Source organism: Bipolaris oryzae (genome assembly GCF_000523455.1).
Source record: "Bipolaris oryzae ATCC 44560 unplaced genomic scaffold scaffold_106, whole genome shotgun sequence".
Classification (NCBI taxonomy): Eukaryota; Fungi; Ascomycota; class Dothideomycetes; order Pleosporales; family Pleosporaceae; genus Bipolaris; species Bipolaris oryzae.
In genome coordinates, this window is record NW_006911382.1 from 1 (window position 1) to 25,243 (window position 25,243).

At 47.7% G+C, this 25,243-nt stretch overlaps 9 protein-coding genes across 9 annotated transcripts; 4 read left to right on the top strand and 5 right to left on the bottom strand.

The window, feature by feature from the left end:
• Positions 1 to 3,056: 3,056 nt before the first annotated feature.
• On the top strand, positions 3,057 to 4,993 carry COCMIDRAFT_38458 (uncharacterized protein; the record flags this gene model as incomplete). The annotated part of the gene is made up of 2 exons (XM_007691684.1): positions 3,057 to 4,317; positions 4,392 to 4,993. The coding sequence occupies 2 exons, from the start codon at positions 3,057 to 3,059 to the stop codon at positions 4,991 to 4,993; spliced, it is 1,863 nt and encodes a 620-aa protein (XP_007689874.1).
• A 772-nt stretch (positions 4,994 to 5,765) lies between these two features.
• Positions 5,766 to 8,627, bottom strand: COCMIDRAFT_100421 (glycosyltransferase family 1 protein; the record flags this gene model as incomplete). Its single annotated transcript, XM_007691692.1, has 10 exons — positions 5,766 to 5,923; positions 5,978 to 6,116; positions 6,166 to 6,532; positions 6,585 to 6,941; positions 6,999 to 7,107; positions 7,157 to 7,417; positions 7,468 to 7,628; positions 7,722 to 8,080; positions 8,136 to 8,443; positions 8,495 to 8,627. The coding sequence occupies 10 exons, from the start codon at positions 8,625 to 8,627 to the stop codon at positions 5,766 to 5,768; spliced, it is 2,352 nt and encodes a 783-aa protein (XP_007689882.1).
• Positions 8,628 to 10,111: 1,484 nt separating this feature from the next.
• COCMIDRAFT_27922 (glycoside hydrolase family 78 protein) lies at positions 10,112 to 12,633 on the top strand (the record flags this gene model as incomplete). The annotated part of the gene is made up of 2 exons (XM_007691676.1): positions 10,112 to 10,429; positions 10,480 to 12,633. 2 exons carry the CDS (start codon positions 10,112 to 10,114, stop codon positions 12,631 to 12,633), a joined length of 2,472 nt encoding a protein of 823 aa, XP_007689866.1.
• Positions 12,634 to 13,351: 718 nt separating this feature from the next.
• Positions 13,352 to 14,628, top strand: COCMIDRAFT_100395 (uncharacterized protein; the record flags this gene model as incomplete). Its single annotated transcript, XM_007691693.1, has 2 exons — positions 13,352 to 13,423; positions 13,486 to 14,628. 2 exons carry the CDS (start codon positions 13,352 to 13,354, stop codon positions 14,626 to 14,628), a joined length of 1,215 nt encoding a protein of 404 aa, XP_007689883.1.
• A 522-nt stretch (positions 14,629 to 15,150) lies between these two features.
• Positions 15,151 to 16,017, top strand: COCMIDRAFT_100405 (uncharacterized protein; the record flags this gene model as incomplete). The annotated part of the gene is made up of 1 exon (XM_007691694.1): positions 15,151 to 16,017. One exon carries the CDS (start codon positions 15,151 to 15,153, stop codon positions 16,015 to 16,017), a length of 867 nt encoding a protein of 288 aa, XP_007689884.1.
• Positions 16,018 to 16,240: 223 nt separating this feature from the next.
• Positions 16,241 to 17,797, bottom strand: COCMIDRAFT_6967 (uncharacterized protein; the record flags this gene model as incomplete). The annotated part of the gene is made up of 2 exons (XM_007691669.1): positions 16,241 to 16,908; positions 17,593 to 17,797. The coding sequence occupies 2 exons, from the start codon at positions 17,795 to 17,797 to the stop codon at positions 16,241 to 16,243; spliced, it is 873 nt and encodes a 290-aa protein (XP_007689859.1).
• Positions 17,798 to 18,444: 647 nt separating this feature from the next.
• On the bottom strand, positions 18,445 to 19,370 carry COCMIDRAFT_38463 (uncharacterized protein; the record flags this gene model as incomplete). The annotated part of the gene is made up of 2 exons (XM_007691685.1): positions 18,445 to 18,594; positions 18,645 to 19,370. The coding sequence occupies 2 exons, from the start codon at positions 19,368 to 19,370 to the stop codon at positions 18,445 to 18,447; spliced, it is 876 nt and encodes a 291-aa protein (XP_007689875.1).
• Positions 19,371 to 21,104: 1,734 nt separating this feature from the next.
• On the bottom strand, positions 21,105 to 21,901 carry COCMIDRAFT_100418 (uncharacterized protein; the record flags this gene model as incomplete). The annotated part of the gene is made up of 2 exons (XM_007691695.1): positions 21,105 to 21,261; positions 21,318 to 21,901. The coding sequence occupies 2 exons, from the start codon at positions 21,899 to 21,901 to the stop codon at positions 21,105 to 21,107; spliced, it is 741 nt and encodes a 246-aa protein (XP_007689885.1).
• A 2,067-nt stretch (positions 21,902 to 23,968) lies between these two features.
• Positions 23,969 to 25,006, bottom strand: COCMIDRAFT_6969 (uncharacterized protein; the record flags this gene model as incomplete). Its single annotated transcript, XM_007691670.1, has 1 exon — positions 23,969 to 25,006. The coding sequence occupies one exon, from the start codon at positions 25,004 to 25,006 to the stop codon at positions 23,969 to 23,971; it is 1,038 nt and encodes a 345-aa protein (XP_007689860.1).
• Between the last annotated feature and the right edge of the window lie 237 nt (positions 25,007 to 25,243).

Below are 25,243 nucleotides of genomic sequence, written 5' to 3' on the forward strand. Positions count from 1 at the left end.
TTGTCGGAGAAAGGTTATGCCGGTGTATCTGAGCGCGTTGTCTGAGCGCGCTGCCTGAGCGCCGCTCGGTCTGAACGCAGTTCAGATGGCGAGCGTGCGGCTTAACCCGAGATCCCATCGAGGAGCTATCTAAAGGGCGTTCAGCCCGTTACAGTTATACCTACCAGACAAACCTTCTATCAGCAGTTTGTGAGAATGACATCGATTACACTGTGAAATGCCAAACCATAATTCCTACGAACGACCATACTGTTATCACACACCAACAAAAATGCGTAGACAATGAAGTTTGTCAGCAGGTCTCTTATAGGAACTTTCTTGGGCAAACGTCAAGTGAAGTATCCTGCGTAGAGAAGGATACCCAAAGACATCAGATTGAATGATCAACGGATTCCTCGTCAACTGATGGGAACCACTGTGGTCCTGGATTGACTGTAGTTGATGAGGAGGACGGTCTCACGGTCAGTGTTCAATTTTACAGTGGCAATCCTAGTTCGCATGGGTCGCGAAGATGGGTCTCTGAAGCATGGCTTCAAAGTAACAAAAGGAGTGAAAGGATTCAAGATGTCCGTGGAGTAAATGGGTTGTATTGGAAGGGAGCAGCTCATACTGGAGAAACGATCCAGGCATGTTTTATTCGCAATTCAGTCGATGACACTACAGACGCATTGCTAAACTGGATCGATGGCTAAAAACCCATTATAAGATAGGTGTCACACGGGGTTAGGTGCTAATACTTCTCTAAGCTCAATATACATATTAGATTCAAGGCTTTACTATTAAAAGTGTCTAAAAACTAGTTTGTACGTTAGTAATTTTACTTTAGAAAGACTTTAGTATAAGCTTTAAAGTAGAAGCTCTTATTATATATAATACTCTTAAAGCACTTTATAAAATTCAACTTTCTTTAAAACTAATGATTCTCTATAAGAACTATAGATCTTTAAAACTAATAGATAATTAGGATTACAACTTCTTTAAAAGCCTTACTAAATCTTTTCTACTAGCTATCTAGTAGTGTTAAAGAAGATCTTAGCCACTGTCTAATATAAGTATAGTGTAAAGGTTTTATTTCTATACGGTGATAGAATTAGCATCTTTAGGCAGTAACCGTATGGTAGAGCTGAAAAGCATTATTTCCCCTATTCTCTTCGTGCACAACGACCTTATAGTTTTCTTTCTAGTCAGTGTTATTTCTCCGCAAAAGTTTTTTTCTCCGTGATTAATATTAGATGAGTCAGCATTAAATCTAGTTATAACGCTAAACCTTAGATATGTTTCGACTAAGCTTTCTCTCCAATCTTATCACAGAAATCCCCTGAGATATCACAGTTCTTGTCTATTATCATTTCTAATATCCTCTAGCGGTTGCTATATGTCTAGAGTGAAACCCTACATAGTTAAAATAGTTCACATCAGATTCAAGTCAACTCTACAGGCCTATTTCTCTCCATCTAATCACCGATATGAAGTCTATCTACCTTTTCCAGCACCTATATCTATATTTTTTTTACAATGCCGTACGTTCAGGCGAGGGTCAACCAACGTCAACTAGATATCTCCCACGAGGCGAGTTTATCCCCAAGAAATGCTGCTTGCAAGTCAGGCAGGGTAAGACTATTGGACTTTCTTCTACTTTCTATACATTCTAATCGCTTTAGAATTGCCATACTAGAGTGTGCCAGATGTGCGATAGTGGGGCGTGGAGTCAATGTATGTCTCCACTTGCCTGTAGACAATCAGAATGCGATTGCGTCTGATTGTAGTAGCATAGCCAGAGTTAGATTTAGAGCTTCTTGAGAAAAAAGAGCATCGTTCTCCAAAACGAATCGCGTTTATTCTTCATAACTAGGACTACGCGTAGAGAGTTTTGCCTGGCTAAGAGGCTAGGCTTCAATAGAGAGAAAGTTATTAAAGAAAAAAAGAATTTCATGTATCTTGCTTCTTGGTTACCACTCCTTAGTCCTCCCAGATGCTAAAGTAACATCACAATCAAGCTCCGTTCATATTTTTACATGTGTTTTGAACGAACATGTGCGCACTGTACATAGTGCATATGTAGTTCGCATCTTACAGCGCTTACTTCGCTGTAACTGCAAGCGAGTTTTTTTTCAATGACACGACACTCCCTCCTAATGTAACTCAATCGCATGCCTTTACTGACATCGTGCATCTGCATCTTACATATGGCGATTAAATATTGTTGTGTGAGAGAAGGGTGGTAGTACTGAGACTCTCTACGTAGTGTGACGCCAATCTGTACGTTCATTGCTAACGTTCAACTCCCGTGGCCGTAAAACCGCTCAATGTTAAAAGTCACACCGCCACTCCTTGTTGTTTGGATCAACGGATTGCTTTGCTGAATATCCTTAGGGATTATTGTTCTGGTGCGCGGTTGTGCAGTATCACTTTTACCAAGTGCTGTTATTGCGGTTTCGCGCGCATTTCCCGCCGTCCGCAGTTCGTGCACGGGCACAGTACATACGTCGCTGCATCTTGGCGTAATTTCGGCTGCGGAGTCCCCACGTCCTTTAATCTCCATATGGCAATGGATCATCCCGTGCAATCTGCTATCTCATCTAGAGGAAGATCGTGTCCTGAATGTGGTTGGTGCAAAATGGATGTTTGCGCTGCTAGCTTGGGCCCTTATTAAGATATCAAGCTTTTCCCCGCCACTTGGCCTTTTATCCTTGACCACCTCGGCATTGCTGCGTCACCGTCATTGGCGGATTCTCTCGATGATTTGCAAATGACCCGATCGCGGTCATGTTTACCATCACATTACATAGCTATGGGCATGGTAATTTTACATATGGGATACAATGCACATGTTTCTGCAACAAATTACCACCAATAGTCCTCAATCTTCGCCTGCGATCACTTCTCCTATTCGTGTAGAAGATCGGTAACTCTATCAATCGTGTTTATGTGAATTCGGAATAGCTATTGCGAGATGACTAGGGGATTGTTGTATAAAAAATAGAATTTCAAGCTTTTACGAAAGACCTTTCCTGGCTGCACACTCTCGTTAACGCCTTTGACACTATTACTGCGCCATGCTCCTCAAGGCCGTTCTTACTGTATATCTCTTGGTAGTAGTACCAGTTTTTGCCCAGACCATACCGACTGTCGTTGTACCGGAAGTAGGAACCTCCGCCCATGCATTCGACTTAAGCCAGGTCGCGTTGAGCAACAGCCGCTGGAAGGATAATGAGAATCGGACCCTCAACTACCTTAAGTTTGTCAATGTCGACCGACTACTCTACAACTTCCGAGTTACCCATAAGCTCTCTACAAACGGCGCACAGCCGAACGGTGGATGGGATGCGCCCAACTTTCCTTTCCGTTCTCACGTCCAAGGGCACTATCTCACGGGCTGGGTTCATTGCTACGCAACCTTGCGCGACAGCTTGTGTAAAGATCGCGCTACATATTTCGTCCAGGAACTCGCCAAATGCCAGGCCAACAATGGCGTGGCCGGGTTCAGCCCGGGCTACCTGTCCGGCTTCCCTGAATCAGAATTCGCTGCTCTTGAAGCTGGCAAGTTGACGGGCGGCAATGTCCCATACTATGCTGTACACAAGACAATGGCCGGCCTGCTCGATGCATGGCGTATCATTGGCGATCAAAAAGCTCGTGATGTCTTGCTGGCGCTTGCAGGTTGGGTAGACGGACGGACCCAAAAGCTGAGTTCCACTCAGATGCAAACAATGCTAGGAACAGAGTTTGGCGGCATGAACGATGTCCTCGCAGAGATTTACCAACTCACCGGAGATAAGCAGTGGCTCACCGTAGCCCAGCGTTTCGATCACGCAAAAGTATTTGACCCTCTTGCAAACAACCAGGATCAGCTCAATGGTAATCACGCAAATACTCAAGTGCCAAAGTGGATCGGTGCAGCCCGGGAATACAAATCCACGGGTACTAAGCGCTATCTGGACATTGCGAGAAATGCATGGGATTTCACCGTTAACGCACATACATACGCAATCGGTGGTAACAGTCAAGCAGAGCATTTCCGTCCACCTAACCAGATCTCCAACTTCTTGACGAACGACACTGCTGAGCAATGCAATACTTATAACATGCTCAAGCTTACTCGGGATTTGTGGACAATAGATCCCACGAGTACGAAGTACTTCGATTATTACGAACGTGCTCTCATCAATCACCTGCTTGGCGCTCAGAATCCAACAGACAACCATGGCCACATAACCTACTTTACTCCTCTCAAAAGTGGTGGACGGCGAGGAATCGGACCAGCGTGGGGTGGAGGTACATGGAGCACTGACTACAACTCCTTTTGGTGTTGCCAAGGTAAGCTATATCTCTCCTCCACATACCCTATGCGAAACTCGATTGAACATTGGCTAAATCCATTCATCAATAAGGTACGGCTCTAGAGACCAACACCAAGCTGATGGACTCCATTTACTTCTATGATAACTCGGCACTTTACGTGAATCTTTTCACGCCTTCAACGCTGGACTGGAAGCAGCGCAACGTCAAGATTACCCAAGTAACTACTTTTCCTGTTGGTGACACAACTACATTAACAGTCACTGGCACTGGCAACTGGGCTATGAAGATCCGCATCCCTTCATGGACATCGGGAGCAACGATCAGCCTGAATGGTCAAGCATCCGGGGTTTCCGCCAACCCAGGGAGCTATGCGACACTGTCGCGAAACTGGGTCTCCGGTGATACGGTCACAGTGAAGCTACCGATGAAGCTGCGTACCGTAGCTGCCAACGACAACGCAAACATCGCAGCTATCGCCTACGGCCCGACAATTCTCAGCGGCAACTATGGACAACAATCACTCAGTTCGATGCCATCGCTAGCGCTGAACTCTGTTCGCCGCACAAATAGCAACAGTCTGGCGTTTACGGGAACTGCCAATGGTAAGGCTGTAGATATTGGTCCATTTTACGATGCGCATAACATCAATTACAATGTCTACTGGACGGTCACTGGGCAGTTTGCAGCCTAGACCGTACTTGCTACAAACCCCGTTGCTGATCTATAAGTTGTGAATCGATGTTCAATGAAGAACTTATTCAGTCTCTTTAGAATTTTACTGCAAATCCTCTATCCATTCACGTCACCTCACTCACTTGCTGTACTTTGATGATAAAAAGATGCTGCAGAGTGAGGATAGTTGGCTACTGATGTTGGATATTGTACTGAATTTTGCGAATATTGATGAATTAGCAAACCCCATCTCGATCCACCCTACAATCGTACTCTCACCTTTGAAAGAAAGGATACAATCGCAGCGAACCTCGTGACGTGGTTGTAAAGACTATAGAAATCATGGAGTCAAGGTGAATTTGAAGGTTGTTACACGTGTGTGGCATGCAAATCCTTAGAAGTGTGATCAAAGAAAACTAGTGCGAAACCAACTTAACGCTACAGAACACAATGGACTCGTCGTTGCTTTATATACTAGAGCATTGGGTTCTGACCCTTATCCTGCTGGGGATGGGAAAACTGGTTGGGAGATGATCAGCAGGAAAAGTTAGGCTAGCGCAATGAAGAAATAGCAATCGTTGTAGTACTCGGTTAAAAAATCGAATAACGTCAAATTGCCTCAACATTGACTAACTATAGCGGAGATTGCTGCTAATGCTTGCGGGCTTCAGTAATTTACAGAAAGAAGCGCCATAGACGATCAAGTCATAATGGCTCAAGCTCAGCCTGACTGGCATGTGGGGTAAGTCGACTAGCTACAGTCCAATCTAATTCGCATCCGTCTATTGCCTTCAGCCACTCTTTGGCACTGGTGGTCTTCCAGTAGGTTCTTCGCAGTGAAAACATGCAATTTTCTCAGCCCGAATTTTGTTTGGAACGGCGTTCTTCTGGGAACTCTTTATGCTCTTGTAGATTCCTTGCGCAGGGTATGCCATTAATCCAAACATTGCTACGTTTCGACTTAGCCTCATCTTCAATGAAAATAGATCTGAACCTTACTCACCACTTCCAGGTTTTGCTACCAGATTCAGCGAACCTTTGCCTACACCTTTCATGAATCCAAGGGCACCTTCCTTCTTTGCACCTTCTCGCGGCTTTGTAACAATGTCTGTAAGTCCTTCGTAGAAACCGGTTCCAAAATTCTGAAAATGGGTTAGTAACACCATATTGCCGATCCCGATTAATACTGACCTTCGCAGCAACGACCCCTCCACTCTTCCAGTCCTTTACTTTACCGTGGTCTTTAACTTCATCGCCATAAAGCTTCGGAGCTTGCCTGAGCCCTTCTGCAAGTGCCAGAGGCATGCTAACCAAGGCGCCTTTGCTTATGCTAGTCGCCATCGCTGCAACGCCTTGACCCACAGCACCAGCTGCTGCTAAGCTAGATGACGCGCCATCACTACCCGCAAGTCGAGCTTGCCTAACTTTCTTGAAAGGATTGACAAAGGTACCTCCGAGTGCAGACGTGAAATCAGTCACGATGCCAAGGGTAGCTGATGCCCCTGCGGTCAATGGGTCCCATCTTTCCACGTCCATGTTGTACTCCTTTGGCCGATACCTTACTGATATGAGCATTGTAGATTTCTCCATAGAGGGGTGAGGGGGCTTACGGGATTGCATTTGTAAGCTTCACTTGTCCACTAGTGGTTAAATTTCTCAGGGCGGCATGTGATAGTTTCATATCCATTCCTGATCCTGGTGAGCGGCAAACCCAGTCTGCGGCATCTTGAGGTGATGTGTCACAGTTCATGTTCGAGGAGTTGACATGACGATGGAATGACTGCACAGCGACATCAACTCCATTCTCGCGGCGCATCTGATCTGCAACAGCTCGAGCAGCCTGCTGAGCTTCGGATGATAAGCAATATTCGATTGCTTCCGCCAAGTTCTGGCTGCTCATGGACTTGTGTGGTATTGGGGCTGGTCCAGCGCCATTGCTGGCAACGACGTTACCCCAGAAAGGTTGACTGTTACTCGAATTAGCCAACGGGAAATATCTGGCTAGCACAGAGGTCAGTGCTTACTCGCCGAAAAAGGGTACTATGACCGTCGGCCGAGCGTTGTATAGGCCGCAGGCTGTCGTGCCTGCTCCGCCATGATGTACGACAGCAGAGACCTGCTTGAAAAGCCACTCTTAAAGACATTAGTGATATTTGCACTCAGATGATCCGATGGCGCTTACCATGAGGGCAATCTCCCAAGTAGAAGACATTTTCTGTATTCGGATCATTTCCTCCTAATTTGCTCCATCCCCTCGAGATGATTACCCGTACATTGGCTTTCTTGCAAGCTTCAAGGATGATTTCGGTCATTCTCTTTGCGTTCTCCAGGACTATGCTACCGAATCCAACGTACACAGGGACATCGCCCGCATGCAGAAACCTCGAAAGCTCTTCAGGTGGTGTGTATACAGGTTCTTCCCGCATGAAAAACCCACAGATATCTCACAACTATTAGAATAATGCATAGTGTTTTAGGGTATTGTTGCCTTACCGATATTTGGACCCCAGTCTTGAGGTTTTGGAACTAGTGCTGGCGACCAGCAATATGTGACAGGTAATTTCAACCAGTCAACAAGATCCGGACCCATGGTCGGATGGACAGGGTCTAATCCAAGGTCCTTGGTTCGCCAAAGGTTGATAACATCACCCAGCCTAGATAGCAGTTTTAGTTTACCATGCTTCCTTCATGTATCCTTACGATGACGTGATACCTATAAAGAATTGAATAGGAGATATAGCACTCACCCCTGCCAGGTCATCATATTGACGACGCCGTAACTAAGATAATTGGCTTGCGACTGCTGTATATCCCTCGCTTTCACGTTGGTGAGCGGGTGTGGAAATGCACGCGTCGCCGTCCAAGGCATGGTGAACATCATATGGACAGGGACTCCTAAAGCCTGTGCACAATGTACATGTGCGAAAGATGGTGGATTCGCAATGATTGCGTTTGCAACGAAAGGCTCATTTGATACGGGATCTGGGAGGAGGCAAGAGTTCCAGCAACCTTGCAACATCTCATGAATCATGCGCCGCTTTCGTGGAATATCGCCTCCTTTCAAAGAATTGAGAGATGGGAGTAGGCCAGGATTGCGTACCATGTACTACTCGCAATGGTCAGGAAGCAACTCTACGCGTGGCAATACCCTTGGCACTTACCGACATCAACTCCTCCGGGTCGCCGCCAATAGGATAAAATTCCAAGCCCGACTTTCGCACGAAATCTGCGAAAACATCATGAGTTGCCAGCCGCACACGATGTCCGTATTGTTGAAGAGCGGTTCCTAGGGCGATGAATGGCTGCACATCTCCTCTGCTGCCCACCACGTGCACGACGACGTTCAATCGCGGACACCGCCTAGGGACCCTCACGTCTGACTCGAGTGCTGTTGGTGGGGGTGCAGGGAACGACTGTTCAAGTTCAAATGGGGCTGAGGAGGTAAGGTCAATATTGAGCGTTCCATCAGCTAAGGTGCAGAGTCAGTGTCAGGCACGAAGCAGAGGATAGAATTAGATACCTTGCACTGTACACGAGCTGTCAAGGAGAGCACTGGAGGAGTGTAGCTCATAAGGGGGAGGCGTGTCCCAAGCAAAGTCCACCTCATCTGGTGGGGGTTTAGAATGTTTGAAATCTACAGCATCCGATGGCATTGCTAACGTCAGCAAATTGACTCGTCGGGTCGGTGTGATGATGCTGACAGTCGTATCCGCTACGTTATGAAGTTTTGCAAGATTCTCTTCACTCAATGCTAAGAAGCCATGGCTTCTTATTCTTCAAAGCTTGGCAAGTGCAACGGGGTTTATAGTCCGTGCTAGCCTGCCACGCATGGTGAACTGTGGCTGGGTGCGCATGAGTGCTGCGCCATGCCAAATGAAGCCTAGCTCACCACACTTATCCTGCGTATCCCCTGCAGTCGTATTGCGTATCTCGTACTCAGCACACGCAGCACTGGGATCAACCACGCAGACGATCTGCAGCCATGAGCCAATAACACACTTTGTAACATCAACGGACCAGGCCCACGCACCATAAATGCATTAGCTAATTAACAGCATCGATCGGGCATTTCGGGGAATATTTGCGTGCTGCGCTCCACGTCGGTTTGCGAAAGGATGGATATAGGTGTGCACTTTGGTGTGCTGGGGCTCGGAATCCAGCAGCACCCAACTATAAGCTGTGTTCGACGTTGTGTTGCGCCCACCACGAGGGCAATGTTTTGTCTGGGCAACGCCATCATGCATGGCATTGCGGTTAGTTTCAGCGCCTTGATTAGCGACGACATGGCTCAACCGGCATAGTTACCAATGTTGCTTAGCAGGGCACTGCTGACCGGTCCATTGGGAGTAGAGTAGGTGTACTTAGCAGCTCGGCCCAGAAGCAAGGACCAGCTCGCCGGCAAAAGGCACAGCCACCGCTAGTAGTCGCCTTTGGTAGGGTACTTACATTTCAAACAGTGTAGCTGAGCGTAGCCTTCCAGAAAATCGGCACCCAGCCATCGCGCGCATTGGTTTCTTCACCGCTCTGCACTTGCAACCATAGTCGTCCTTATGGTTCAACGTGTCCTCCGGACTCACATCATCTCCGCGCAAGCTTTCAAAAGCACCATTCTTGCCACGTGATGATGCATTGCCTGTAAGTCTGCGTCTCGCCGCACGAGCCTCAGACTGGCTTCCCCAGACTCGTGGCAACGCATGACTACTATGAAAAGCTTCTCAGCGCAAAATTGCCTATTGTCTGATTCAGAGCCAAGGCCTGCGGCTTAGGGCGAAACTAGCATCTTGCCTTCAAGCTATGCGCACCCGCGAAACGTCATTGCGCTGCTGTGCCCGATACATACCCGCAACGGCCGATACGAAGACAGCGTATACGAATCAGTTGAGCAGAAACAGAAGCGTTGCCTTGAGTTAGGATACTGAAGTCTTCACTCCGCAACTTCACTAGGTCCAACTCGGAAATTGCCAGACCGCCGAGCAATACGACCTCACCCTTGAGTAGTACCGGTAGCGCAAACATATATATATCCCCTCAACCGCCACTCTTATGCACACTACAAGCCTCTTCTATCATCCATTCATTCCACCTCATTCATTCCTTCTAGTCGATCCTTGTAGAATACTGGGGGGGAAAAATCGCCATGAGGTACTCTCAGCCGATTCTACTGTCCTGTGTGGCAAGCACCGAGGCCGTATCAGCATCGACCATCCAACCAGGACAGCTTATCCGATATTCTAGCCTGCCATTTTCAGCGAACAACAGCAGTGTGCCGATACATGCGACAGATGGCAAGCTCACCATCAAAGGGTCCAAATCCACCCCCGGCGTCATAGTGCTTGATTATGGAGCCAATGTCGAGGGCTTTCCGACATTTCAGGTCCTTTCTGCTATGGGAGATACATCTGGTCTGGAGATCACGTACAGCGAATCCAGAGAAGTGCTAGATAACTACTACATGGTATGTTCCTCACTGCAAGTATCTGATGCCTATGCTGATTCCAATAACAGAGTGACGGACCTCTCGCCTTAGCGGCAGCTATGGACACCTACAGAGTCAACCAGTATAACATCAGTGGGCCATTGGCACACACAAACAGGCTCATCCAAGGAGCCTTTAGATACCAAAAGTTCAACCTCTCGACAGCAGGCGAACTGGTTCTGGACAACGTTGGAGTGAAGCCCTCAATTCCAACCACGCCGCTTGATCGGCTACCAGGGTACTTCGAGTCATCGGATGAGGTTCTTAACAGAATCTGGGCTGTGGGAGCGAGGACTGTTCAATTGAATGACATTCCTGCCAACTCCATACCTCCATTTTGGCAGGTCTCGCTCGAAGGAGCCTTGGTGGAAAGCCAAGCACCTCAAGTTCTCTCGGCGGGTGGCATAGCTGCTGCATTGACGCAATACCAGCTTTCGTTCGAAGTAAAACCAATCGCAAAAGGGTTTGCGTTCTCAGTGCTTGCTGATACGCTGAATTCGGGAATTTACATCTTCGGCAACATTGCCAATGGCTCGATTTCAGCACACTTCGGGTCAACGGAAGGCTCTCCTCAGATTGCATTTGCTACACTGCCGCAGAATATCACCACTGATGTCTGGCACAAAGTACAAGTAATGGTCAACATGACCGAAATCTCTGTCGCTATCCAAGAGGTCCCAGTTTTGCAGTTCTCGCAGACTTCATCTTTCTTTGGGTCATTTGGATTCGGTGCAGCGCTCGGCCACTCAGCTGTTTTCCGCAACTTGTCCGCAACAAGCTCGTCAGGGGAACCAATTTATTCAGCTTCCTTGACTGATGATGCTTTCATGTCTGATTTCCTTGTCGGTACAAACCCGCAGGATACCACGGTCGACGGTTCAAAACGCGATCGGATTGCGTATGCCGGTGATCTAGATATCGCGTTGGTGTCTTCACTCGCAAGCACAAACGGTATCAGCTATGTTCAAGGCACACTGGATCTTATTGGTTCTTACCAGCTGACTCCTGGATTTTTCGCGCCCAATGCAAAAATTCAACAGAAACCGCTCTCCACACCCATTGACGCCAGCCAAACTGGTCTGATTGGCTACTCATTCAACCTTCTCACCGCTGCTGCTGGATTTTACAAGCGCACTGGCAACGAGAATCTGCCAAAGGAATGGGCACCAAGAGCTATACGCATGTTGGATTGGGCAAACTCCCAAGTTCTTCCTGAGAATGGGTTACTGAACATCAGCAACGCTGCTTTCGGCGGCGACTGGAACTATTATGATGCGACGCAGAGTGGTGTTGTCTCCAAATTCAACATGATCTACGCATACGCTCTCCAAGAATGCATTACTCTGCTCGCCGACGGTGGCATCGACACAGAGCCATACCTCTCGCGACTGGAAGCCTTGCGGGTAGCCATTGACAAAAACCTTTGGTCGAATGACATCGACGCATACTACGTTTCCGACACCATCAGAAACGGTTTCGGACAAGACTCGAACGCCTTGGCCATCCTCGCCGGCGTGAATAAGAATAACCATACTTCATCGCGAATTCTGAAGAGCCTTGAACAGCTTTCCACACCTGTCGGTCCCTTTGCTTTCTCGCAAGCAGTCACTGCATCCGGTTTTGAAAAGTACATCAGTCCCTATGCATCCGCGTATCATCTGCGCGCAGCATTTCAGAGCAAAGACAGCCAGTCTGCTTTAAATCTTCTAAAAAGTCTTTGGGCACCAATGGCTGACCCCAAAGGCTCGCATTACACCGGGTGTTTCTGGGAGACGCTGAATGCCACTGGTCTGCCCGCACTTGGAAGAACGACTAGTCTGTGCCATGGGTGGGCTGCAGGTCCGACTGGAGAGCTTAGTGAGCACGTCTTAGGAGTGAGCGCCGTGAAACCGGGCTACAAGGAATGGAAGATTGCTCCAATGACACTTGGGCTGGATTGGGCGAGGGGAAGGTTGCCTGTTGCGGGTGGTGAGATTTCCGTGGCTTGGAATGCTACTGGTAACGTCATAAAGAGGCTAGAGGTAAAAAGTCCAAGCGGAAGTTTGGGTACAGTGATCGTCCCTCTATCAGACGGGAATGGGTCAACAAGAGGAACCTTTGATGTCAATGGTCAGAAAGTAGACGGAAACGGAACATTTCATGTCGTAGGAGGAGAGACCTTTATCTTGACATATTCTCCTTGAGGTATAGGTATAAATCTCTCTTGACATATTTCACAGGGGTTATTTCAAACATATTTATTTTAATATTCGTTCATTGCAGACAGCAAGACTGGAAAACTAGCTACCCACTCTGCCAGATTTTTACTCCTTTATAGTCATTTGTCCCATCCAAAAACACAGGTAGACTATAGTTACTATGTTAGATCAAAAAGTATCAAGTCTGTCCCTCTGACGCGCCCTTCAGATGTAACTAGTCAACTCCAAGAAACCTTCAACAACCGCTCTGAGATGAGTGCGCGCAAATGGAAATGCCAACCACAGGCACATTCTGCAATAGGGCATTGCACCAAAGTAGATATGTATGGAACTAAATGCTTTACGAAATGCAATACCATGCGAACTAAAACCGATGATTGACCTTGGCTGCATGTCAATTCTCCCGGCTTGCTTCTGAAGGATGGACATGACTCGCCGTGAAAGGGGATGGATAATACAAGTCGCAGCTACTCACCAATGACTGTGCGTGGAGATGCCGCAATGGCACTAACGCTACGTCTAGAGGCTTGGCGATCGAATGAACCACATAAAGGGCAGCCCGCCCCAGCAACTGCGTATCTCGTTTAATCTACGAGCGTATCTCGTTTACCCTATCCGCGTATCTCGTTTGCCTAATGAGCGCGTCTCACGTGCGCCACGCTACAGCGATTCACGACATTTCATGCAGAGCCCCAAGTCTCACATGGTCAAAACACGACGGGCGCACCGCAAATCGCGTGGAGGATGCAGGGAATGCAAGAGACGACGGATAAAGGTAAGAGAGCGTCAATCTCATCACGTGCAAGATGCGCAACAAAACTAACTTACTTGTCTCAGTGCAGTGAAGGAAAGCCTAGCTGCGCACATTGCACCCGGCACCACGTATCATGCGTATACGATATTCCCGGTACCCCGATCCAGCCTGCTTCATCCAAAAATTCTCCGGCCCAATCAGAAAATCTTGCCAGTCGATCGAGCTCCCCTGTGAGGCATACTTCCAAGCCCCCTTACATTGACTTGAGCCGCCCTCAGCACCTTTTCGACTTGAAAGATATGGAGCTCCTGCATCACTGGAACCTTGTTACTAGTGCAAGTATGGTAGACTCTCTGAGTGCGGCTGAAGTTTGGCGCATTCACTTCCCGAGGATTGCTTTCCAACATCCCTACGTCATGCACAGTCTTCTCAGTATCGCGGCTCTCCACGTTGCCTATCTCAACCCTTCGCGGAGACAATCATCAATAATACATGCAGGCTGTCATCATGCCAAGGCATTGGAAGGGTTTCATGAGGCAATAAACCATATTGGTGCGGACAATGGCGATGCTGTGTTTACAACCGCTACTCTATTGTTCTTTCATGCATTCATCACTTTGAGCCAACTTCGATATGATTTTGATCAGCAGATTGAGGGTTGTTCTAGAGTGTCGCGCATTCTCGGCGCGGAATGGATACCGCTACTTCGAGGTGTTGGCGCTGTTCTGCTTCCTGCGCTTGAACATGTTCGTAGGGGTCCACTGAGCCCAATGATGGGCCTTGGTAACTGGGAGGCAGTCAACCCGGATGATCATCCAACAGCCGACGACGAGAAACTGAGAGGCATCGGACAGCTCTGGAAAGATGACAAAAATGCTGAAGTATATGAGACTAGTCTACATCTTTTGCGTAAATTTTGGGCGTGGATGGTGCAACTACAAAACTCAGGGAGCAATGCCAGCGGAGAATGTGGCTACCACGGGATAGGGTCGGGACCTTTTATGTGGTTGTTCATTACCCCGGAGATGTTTTTTGACTTGCAACGACAGCGACAGCCAGCAGCACTGGTCTTATTTGCTCATTTCGGGGCCTTTCTGCAAAAGCTTAATGGATATTGGTGGGCAGAGGGCTGCGGAAAGACTATTGTAAGTGCCGTTGACGACTGCTTGGGCTCATATTGGGAGCCATGGACACGCTGGCCCAAGGAGGTTGTGGGTCTTATCTAACGTGATGAACCCAGTGCCTCGGCACTTCTCTGCAGCTACATAATGTGGCATAAATGCCTGACGAAGGATAAGAAACAAGACTAAGTATTACAAAATTCACAAATCATGCCAAACGGCAACGACGGCAACTGCGCAAGAAAATTAAAATGGGGCTGTGCTTGTCGGCAGCTTGGCAGACCATGGGGAAGGCCCCTTTGGGCGAAAGCCCTAAGAAGTTGTACGTTGCGTGTGGCTGCTTTTGTTTGGTCTCTGGCCAGCAAGACTGAATAGGCCATAGAAGAATGGGGCCAGATCCAGATGAGGCTTTGATTGGATGATTCAGAGCAAGGCGGGTACAATGTTATGCTTCTTGGCAACTTGGTGGGGTCCCTGAAAATTTCTGTGGCTTATCTGGTCCGAACACCGTTAGAAAGGAACCCCAGCCACATGAGTTCTCTCCTAGCTGTGGCTTCAACGCTTTTATCCCTATATCCTTGTTTCGACCATCTACTTGCTGCACAATCAAAGTCAACAACCTCAACGATGCAGTTCGGCAGCGCCGTTGGCGAAGCATGTCTCTCGTTCGTTCTCACCAATATCGACGATACTTTTGTGCTTGTCATGTTCTTCGCAGAGTCGAAGAGCTCACGGAACCTAACTCCCATTAAGATTGTTGTTGGCCAATACATTGGTTTCACCGTCATCACCGGCGTTAGTTTGATTGGGTATGCCGCCGCAGTTGGGCTTCCCTCTGAACCTATCGGATTTTTGGGGCTATTGCCAATTCTGCTTGGTGTTTGGAAAGGGCTCGGCGTCCTTTTCCCGGAAGGTATCGAGGAGGAGGAAGAGCCAGAGTCACAGCGAATCGCAAACGCCAAAACAATCCTCAAGGTCGTCACAATAACCATCATGAATGGTGGGGACAACATCGGCACGTACATACCTCTCTTCTCCCAAGTTCAGGGTGCAGAGATTGCGATATATGTTGTGACCTATTACATCCTTCTTGGTGTCTTATGTCTCATCACCTTTCTTATCATGAAGCAGAAGCATCTTGTCCATGTCGCCGAAAAGTATGCTTCCTTCATAATACCATTCCTTTACATCGGCCTCGGTATCTATATCACAGTCAAGTCGGAATGTTTCCCCTGGACGGTTCATGAAATCGACGGCCAGCTCCTCGGTAACCCAGGCAAGATAGTCATGGGCGTTGTGGCTTCGTTCACCCTGTCTTTTGTCATGGCGGGTATGGTGTGGATCAGAATGCGCAAGCAGAACAGGCCATTCATTTTCGGAAAAACCGTTCCTCCAGCTGCCCTTGATCCAACTGTCGCCGACGGCAAAGATATCGATCCTCATCAAAATGCTCCAACAAACATCGACGTATCTGATAATACTCATACTACTTAGCTTAGAAATCCTTGCGAGAATATAATGTGCTAGTGCATGGAGCAATGAGTAACAAGAACGATTCTCGTTCGAACAAACGACAACAAGGTTGCCTAATGTAAACAGGGCATTGGACGTTCTTTGTTTATTGGACTAGTTTACCTCATCTATCTATTTGCTTCTAGCTATTGGGCCATAGATAACTCCGTAAACGAAGCCACCCTACGTACTAGTACATTGTTTTCTAGAGAACGTTAATATAAATCGTGATCTCCAACCTCCCAAAGCGTGCATAGTATTCTGGAACCTTCTCGATTCCAATATCAACAGTCATACTCGGATCGCCAATGCTTCTGGCAACTCCACTACCTATGATTTTGATGAGGTGTCCTGCAGTTTGACTTGGGACAACGACTCCTCCGCTGAGACTGACTCTTTCCAGCCAGGACTGAGTGTATGGAAGTGAAACGTTGGTAGGGATCAAGTCAGCACGTGGGGCAAGTGGCGTAATGACCGAAGTGTGGCCCCAAAGAGCTAGAAACCCTACACCATCACCATAGTGCGCAATACCAAGCCTTTGGTTCCAGATATAAGAAGGATTGTATGTAAGGCCAGGATCAAAAGCCTCCAACCCTACGCATTCGACCTGTCGCATTATACCCCACGGTACTTGGCTTTGAATGATCGCAGTGATGTTCTGCGCTTCGAAGTTGATCGGAATAGCACCAAACGACTGGGCCCTTTGTAGGCGTTGTTGAACACGGTCAACGATGACATCTTTGCTAGCACCACGGAGCCGAGCTGAGTAGGCAGTCAACAGACCAATAGGACCCGGACTCCATACTGCAGTGGTATCGCTAGGCTCAAATTTCGACCACGCGAGGCCTTGCCGGGCAGTAGACCAGATATCGCCTGTGTTACGTTTATACTTGAATTGATGGTATTTCTGGTCAGCGGCAAAGGAATTAGATCATCATTGGTCCTAAGGACCAAAGCATATTCAGCTGAATCTTTTTCTAGCAAACAACAATCGCGATGCGAGGCATAGAACTTTTGACGAAATGAAACTATCTTGCTTACCCTGTAGCCCTGATGCTATAGCAACCCTATTACGTGGTGCTAACTCCACCCCACCATAAGTCCCCGAAGTGGATACGACCACATAGGCACCTACCGGAAAAGGCGCAGAGGCCGGCACCAATGCATTCAATAAAATCGACAGCTTCACGTCCAGTACCTCATTCAGGATTCGCGGACGTGAAGCCTCTATAGCCATGAAGGTCTGTACCACACAAGGTGGTCGTCGTGATACAAATGATGACATCCTTGGGCTACTGAAGCTTAGGAATAGCAGCTGGTTCAACAGAAACGTTGAATGCGGTTCCAGTGTACACAACGCGACGTATTGTGCTATTCGTGGCAGCACCTTGAGTAGAAACGGTTGAATACATTGTCCATAGGACTGAGATGATAATCAAGAAACGTATTATGAGTTTTGTTGGTTAGGTCAACTACGAATGCTTTAAAACTCAATGAGCAGTCTAGCTAAAAGCGCGGAATACTAAGCACCATCGCTTTGCCACACGTGAATCATACCTGCTCTGCCGAATAACGACTTGTTCTTGGGTGGTTTCCCGGGTGACTCCCTCAGATACTCTGCCATGTCCTTGATCCTAAATGCTAATCGTGAAGACCAATACCATCTAAGCACGACTACACGTGATTTGGGCACACTTACACGTATGACACAGCCTATACTGGGGGTAGTTTGCGTGATCGTACGGCCAGTTCCGTAGTACATGATTGGACAAGATGGCTGTAGTCTGTGAGTACCGGGGGGTGACGCTGGCAAAATAAGACAGCGGCACGAGCCAAGATACAAAGATGTCTCCTAGCGAGAGGGATACGGAAGAGTGCCGTAGGAACTTTTGCAATCGGCCTTCATCGTAGTTGGGGTTATGATTGTCTGATCTACCGCGCCAAAAAGGTATGTTTTGAGAACTTGACAGCAACATCGAGACTAAATATCAGTAGTTTACTAGCCTCTAAGAATGTGCTGTAGTATGTTACTTTATAGGAATACAGCGTACCTAGGACGGCGGTATGCCTGCCCCGCCTCCTAAATTTACTACAAAGGTATAGCTATAGAGCCACATTAAATAGATATTCTAAAGCCCGTGTGACAATAGCATCTTAGTTCAAACTCTTCGAAAACTGGCTATTCCTATCCCGGGCTATTTAGGTGTCAGTATCAGTCACTGTGTACATCACAACAAGTTCGCATGGCCACGTGGATGGTATATCAGTTCATTGGTTTGATTGATCGTTTTGGCATTAGAAGATTTCCCACGAACCGGCTTTGGATGAGCAGACACACGCCAACTTTTTGTCTTGTTTTCCCCACACAATGCTACATATTCTTATCTACCACCAACTTCCCCACTATCATCAACTGGAAGTGATTTCGGGTGTAGGTACGGCCGTAAGAGTAATTGGAGGTATCGTCGAAGTACTTGACCATCCCTGGGTATACCTTGGATCCCCTGCAAGCGTCGTAATTGGGATCCAAGTCGCATCGGCAGCAGCCGCAGGGTGAACCTGAGAATGTTATTCAAATACCTCTTCTGTAGCGTATCCATGAAACATACCACACAGCTCTGGTAGCTGCCTTCTTTCTTTGCGGCCAGGCTGACCAGGCCAGTCGGCAGCAAAAGCGCCGGGTCGTAATTATACGGGTTGATTGTTGGTGTCGCACATCTAGTGCTAAGTACGTCCGTGCAAGTGCTTATGGCATCGTTCCATTCACAAATCGTCACTTCCGAGCAAATTTTTGTTGCCGAAACCGGCCAGTTCAACGTGCTCAGCGCAAAAGACTTCGGATTCTCGAATGTGGGTCTCCTTCCCCTCGACTGTCTAGTAAGTGTGGAAATAGGCGATTGTGGGATTGATAGTGTTAGAGACGTTAGTTCAGAACCACAGCCAGTGAATCGATATGTTGGCACCCCACCGAACTGCCCGTACAATGTTGGTATCGATATGTAGATCGAAGGCGAAGTAACTGTCAGACCGTCAATCACCTTCACCACAGGTGACTCGGGTTTTGCTGCTTTTGGCGTTGGATGACTGGTTGACATGAGTGTGTTTGTTTGAGGGCAGAGTGGCTGAGTTGCTGGTGTTGGCCAGTAGTAGATCTTTACACTGGATCCCACCAGGCTGCATGGACCGGCGGAAACAGAAGAGCAGGCTCTGTATGTCGTGCATGGAACCGGGAAGTCTGGGATTGGGGTTTCTGTTGTATGAGCCATACTCCAGCTCGACTGTAGTTTTGCACAATCATTTCCATTCACCGTGCAAGTCGGCGTTGGACTGGTCATGCTCGACCACGTGGTGTATGCTGCTGTCGGATACCATTCTGTGACATATGCACTGTACTGTCGGCCCAGTAGACGAGGGATGTTGTCGCAGAAGGTTGAAGTTGGAACAGCTGGGTACGTGGAAAAGATTTCAGTCGAGGTAAGAGTGGTTGTGTACGATTTGGATGCGAGGCTTGACCAGATGGAGTAGTATCGAGTCCACGAGTTGAGACAGACCTGAGCAGGAGGAGGTGGAGGCGCGACTACATCCGCTGTCAATGTCAGTACGACTAGCTTTCACAGCACAACATTTGAGAGATAGAATTCCGTCTAGCTCGTTTGAGGAATGTATTACCAGTTGCATGCGCGGTCAGGACTAAGGAAAGAATTTGGAAACTAAGTGGATTGACCATTCTTGGCGAAAGCATTGTTTAGAGCCCAGATTATGATTGTCGTTACCAAGAAGGAGTACTTCGTGGACGGCTATATAAACGGAAGAGAGCAGATTATCATCGCATACGTAGTACATGCAAAGAGAGAAGCCATTCCAATTTAGAACCCGACCTAGACCTAACCTGATAAATGGCCTATACACTCAATATGACTCTCTGATCTGTAGTCCGCATTAATATCGCCGGATAATCCGTATGAGTGAATATACGAATGGCTTTAAAGGATTACAGCATTTACGAACGTAGGATGGATGACCCGAGTCGTTCTATTCCAGAATGTTTCGTTCTTTTATTGCCAAGGCTGCGGCCCGCCGCTGGCTAGTACGCTTAGGGGATGCGAGTGCAATTTGTGGCGCTCGACAAAGTGCGGGCTTGCAGGAGCTGAACAATACAACAAGGATATAGCCAAGAAAATTTTCTTTCTCATCCCCGTTCGGGGTTGTTGCACAAAACTGGGCGCCAATTTCTCGTAGTTGATAGGTCTATACAGCACAACCCATTCATGACTCTCTACTCAGACAGACACATGACACTAAGCGAATAAACATCGACGGTAGAGATTTGTATCTCACTTGATGCAACTATACATTTAGATAGTCCAAATCACGTAGCTACATGTGTCCCTCCCCACTTAGCTATTTTAGACTCTACAAGCTGTAACTTTTCGCTTTTACTAGGCCATGATCTTTGACCTGAGGCCAATAGTACCTGCAGCTGCTCTTACCTCAGTCTCACTAATTCAAGCTAAGTACTGCTGTTGGACATACAACGGCACTCTAGCTCCAAAAATTGTTTCTTTCCAGCTCTTGTTGACGCCACGAGATGGAGGGCAGTGTAGTGCTGGGCAAACAGAACATCCACATCTTACAATCAAACTAGGTTGTGGATCACCTGAGTCTCGTCAACTAAAATCTGCATGTCGTTCTTTGTGTTGCCTTCACCTATTGCGAGCTGAAGTGGCATGATTTCACATTGGCTACGAGCATCGACATCTGTGCCGTGTGTAGTGAGAGAAGTGACCTAGGCATTGTCGCCACTGTATGCGGCTTAGAACAAAGGCACGCATTCTGCCAGAAAAACGATGCGCAGGTCGATTATGAAATCCCAAAAGGTTATATTCTACGTGGATGTCCTTCCTCATTGACCATTACCTCCGAGATTACTACTAAGTATATTATAAAAGACCCGAACGCCTATGCTTTCCCTTCGTTACTATGTGTACATTAGGTATGTTATACAGTGCTTGAACGCCTATGCTTTCTCTTTATTACTACATTTACATGTGCCAGATCTCATCACACACTTAATAACGAGCAGTATGCGAGTCGGCGGGCGCACCAGCAGGCGCACCAGGCTGTCCAGCGGCGTACTGATTCTGGAGGTTCTTCTCGTGGTCAAGCCTGTTACTACGACGGTAGTCCTTGATCTCGTGGAACGCGGCAGTAAGTGCGTGAAGGAGCCTAGCATCCCAGTCAGTAAAAGATCAGAACAAGAAAGGGTCAAAGCGAGAACTTACGTGCTAATGATAGCCAGGATGAACGTGCCCCAAGGTAGATTGCAAGAATCATCGCGTCTATTCGCCGTCTCACCAGTGGTGGTGTTCGAGCCATCACCGCCGACTGGTCGCCTAGGGTTATAGCAGTGCCTGGGGCCAGCGCGGCCGCCATTTGGCCGAGTCAGCACTGCGACTGCAATGAACGCTCCGACAAACAATAGATCAAGGAGAACCCATAACCAGCGTAGCTTCCTTCCTCCGGGGTTGGCAGACTTCTTGATGCATGAGAGAAGAACGGTGATGAGCGTATAGAGCACAGCGGCGGCTAGGATGCCTTCGACAGCACCGTATGCGCCGTTGACGCCGCGTCGGGTTTTGATGCTGTTAACCAGGCGGTAGACCTTGTACAGGCGCTGGCTGAAGATGCCAAGAGAAACGACGGACGAGATGAACTGCAGGAGGCGGGTGAAGCGTAAGATCCAGCGGTACAATGCCGTCGTCTTCAATCTGTCGGGTACGAAGCGTGTGAGAAGACCGGTCTGTTCGCGTTTGTCTGCAACGGGATGATCGGCGGGACCATCGATTGGGTACTGGTGACGGGCCATCGTGAAATTGATCGTAGAGTTTTTGAGATTGTGTTATGACAAAGGCAAAAGAAGATATTTGCTTTTTGCTTGCTCACTTGTCTTGATGGAGGTGGGCGTCAAGCAAGTGGTCTTTGTATCTCGACAGATAGGATCGTCGCACCAACAAAGTCTGCAATTGTTTGCTCACCTGATACTCGTCACCGCGGCGTCATCGTCGTCACTCATCGCGATTCACTGTGATTTACCCTCAAGATATTGCAAAACACGTGATGACGTCAGTAGTACATCAGAACCACTGTTCTTTGGTTTTCTCATCTTCGTACGATAATGCTTCCTGACCATACACAGTTCAAACAAGGGAGCCAACTGATGCTGGGCATTACATAGGCTAAGACTGACTTTGGAGTGATCAGGTTATTTATCTTGACATGAATGGTCAAGGCCTCTATGTTTTCGAACGTTATCTCATTCCCCATCATTTTGGACGTCATGCTTTCAATTTGGACTCAGGCACCTTACTCTAGACGCAGCTGCTTTGATATGAGGATTATGGTTTGATGTAAGGATGGATTTGTAGTGATGAGGAACCCAAGATTAGTCCGGCTACATGTATCAAACGATGGTCGTTTATTCCCCAGGGTATCAGATGTGTGAACCGATCAATCGAACAACACGCATCATCTCCGGTGCTGATTCTGTTCAATATACGGCTCCAGGGCCCACTTGCTAGGGCGACCGTCCTCGTACAGTGAAAAAGGACAATGCATGCGATCTCATTGCTGACATTAAACTTCAACTTGCCAGAAACTTCTCCAATATGATCCCCATACTTACGGAATTCACTACTGTAGTGCAGGAATTATATCTTTGCTTCCTGTATTTGCGCATAACAGTAGATCTATCTTTGCCGTTTTGAACAATTATCTAACTTGTATTTGCTCCAAAAATTGAAGATTTGAAATTCTTTGACAGATATGAGATGAGAAATAAAATTAATTCAGGGAGTTGGGGGAAGGAGGGATAGCAACTCAGTAAACGTGGTTGTTTTGTCCTTGGGTGTGGAGTTGACGAGAGAAAGTTTGACTAAATATGGTCTATTCTATTCGCATGGGCTTTTCGAATTCACTTGATGTAGACAAAACGCTCATACTTTTCACACCTGAGCTATCCTGCATCGAAAATTTGCTCCTGGTGGTACCTAAGTTTGAAACTCTACGTTTTGAAATGATCCAGACCAAACAGCAGGTCAACAACAGGCTCGAGTAAAGTTGTGACGCCCATGCAATGCGAAGGTCTGTATCGAAGTGTGTTCACGCATACGTAAGAGTGGTGTAAGCCCCAGCGCGATTGGCCACATCCTTTACCAGAATCGGGTATTCGGCAACAATTATCGAACAGCAGCATGCAGTGACAATAAACAGAAGACAACAACTGGAAAAATGACCTGATACAGGTTTGACTGCACCAGACAAATTACGGTGACTGTTCTCTCTCACGATCACAGTCGCCCAGGAAATCATAACCTGATTATTCGCAAAGAGGTACATTTCCATACTTGAGAAAAAACATATCGCGGCAATCTATTGAACATCTCATGCAAGGTGTTAAAGCCTAGTGCCTCATCATATCGCACGCGAACAACCTGACCTACGCCAAGCCACGGCGTGATCAGATCTATGTAATTCCATACTAAATATTTTCATTGACAAAAGAAGGATATCATGCAGCCTAAACAAACCAGGACCAGCAAAACCAATGGAAGCCAACCCCCTGGTCCCCAAAGTGATTATCAAAATGACGATGAAATTGCGTCGACACGCTATCTGGAAGCCATTTCGGTTGTTTTGTATTCGCAAACATGCTATCCCCAGATCAAATCAGTCTGATCTACATTAGACTGATTCAGGTCACATGATCCGTCCGTTCTTTTGGACTATCTGGTCTGAACCAGTACGGTCAGATAAGATTAGACAGGATTCGGCATGGACGAGGCGAAGGCTGGGATAGGTCATCACCGAATGGAGAGTACATGGTCTGATTGATCAGTCCATCTATTCCAATACATTACTTTTGTCCAAAGTTCTCTCAATTTACCTCCATTCTATCCGCCTGAAGCCTCTGATTCTGCTTTTTTGGGAAGGAAGAAGGCTGGGGTATCATGATCGGTTTTCCTTGCCAGGTTCCAGCAGCTGCCCACTCACCAATCCACACACCATTTGATTCATCCAGCTCCATGTTGTTCAATACTTCCAGACGCTCTGATTCGTCCAAGGGATCTTTTGCGGACGCCTTGACGGACTCGGGTTCCCCGGTTGCCCGGTTCACTGAGCTGAGGGAAGGGTAGTCGGACTTGGCGTTCATGACAGCGGTGTGGGCGTGATCGATGCGTGTGAAGACTATCATGCCGGAAGCTATACGATGCTTTTGTCCAGCATGTCGGAACTTTTTGTCCTTCAGAAGTACAACCATATCCACTTCGCCGTACTTTGAAAACATGGTCGCAAGCGTGTCCTTGTCCCAGTGCTCTCTGTCGCCTTCCCTCGGAAACTCAAATTTGACAGCGCGAGCCATTTCAGAGGATTCGCTCTGCTGGGTTGCCTGCGGCTCTGACCTCTTCCTCATGGCCTCGAGATGGGCCTCTCGCTCTTCTTGGGCTTCCTTTGCTAGGCGCTCATTGATTTCGTGGTAACGTTTCCTACCACCTTTATGTATTTCATGAAGCTTCCGTTCAGTCTCGGTCATATCCTCGGGATTCTTTCTCTTGATGCCAGACTTCTGATCTTGATACTCTCTTTCCCTTCTCTCAAGGTCTTCTTTCAACTTGCGTCGTCGACCGTCCAGCATCTCGTCCTGCAGCACCTTCTCGCGCCGCCTAGCTCTTGCGCGATCATATTCGCCTTTGAGGTTTTCGTCAATAAGAATGTCGCGTGCCCATCCCAGCAGAATGAAGCGATCAGCAGCATTCTTGTCGTCGGGATTTTTATCTGGATGGTATCTGATAGACGCTTTGCGGTATGCTTTCTGGATGGCGTCTGCATCTGCGTCAAAGGCTACGTTGAGTAGCTCGTAGAAGTCATCCGTGGAGGATTTTGCAAGATCCTCTAGTTCTCTGTTGGCTGACATCGCTGCAGTGTGACGCGACAACTACCGATATCTTAGTAGTGTATGCGCCCGAGCGACGATGGGGATCCGCAGTATCATGTAAGAGAAGGGAAGGGTTAGGCAAATGAGAGAGATGCGCACTAGGGCTTCCACTAGCGCGCTTTCTGCCTGTGCAGGGATCCTTAGGCAGCCGTTATACCTGTTTGGGCCTGGACCCATGATAGCTTCCGACGCTATATCTTCGGAATCAAAAAAACT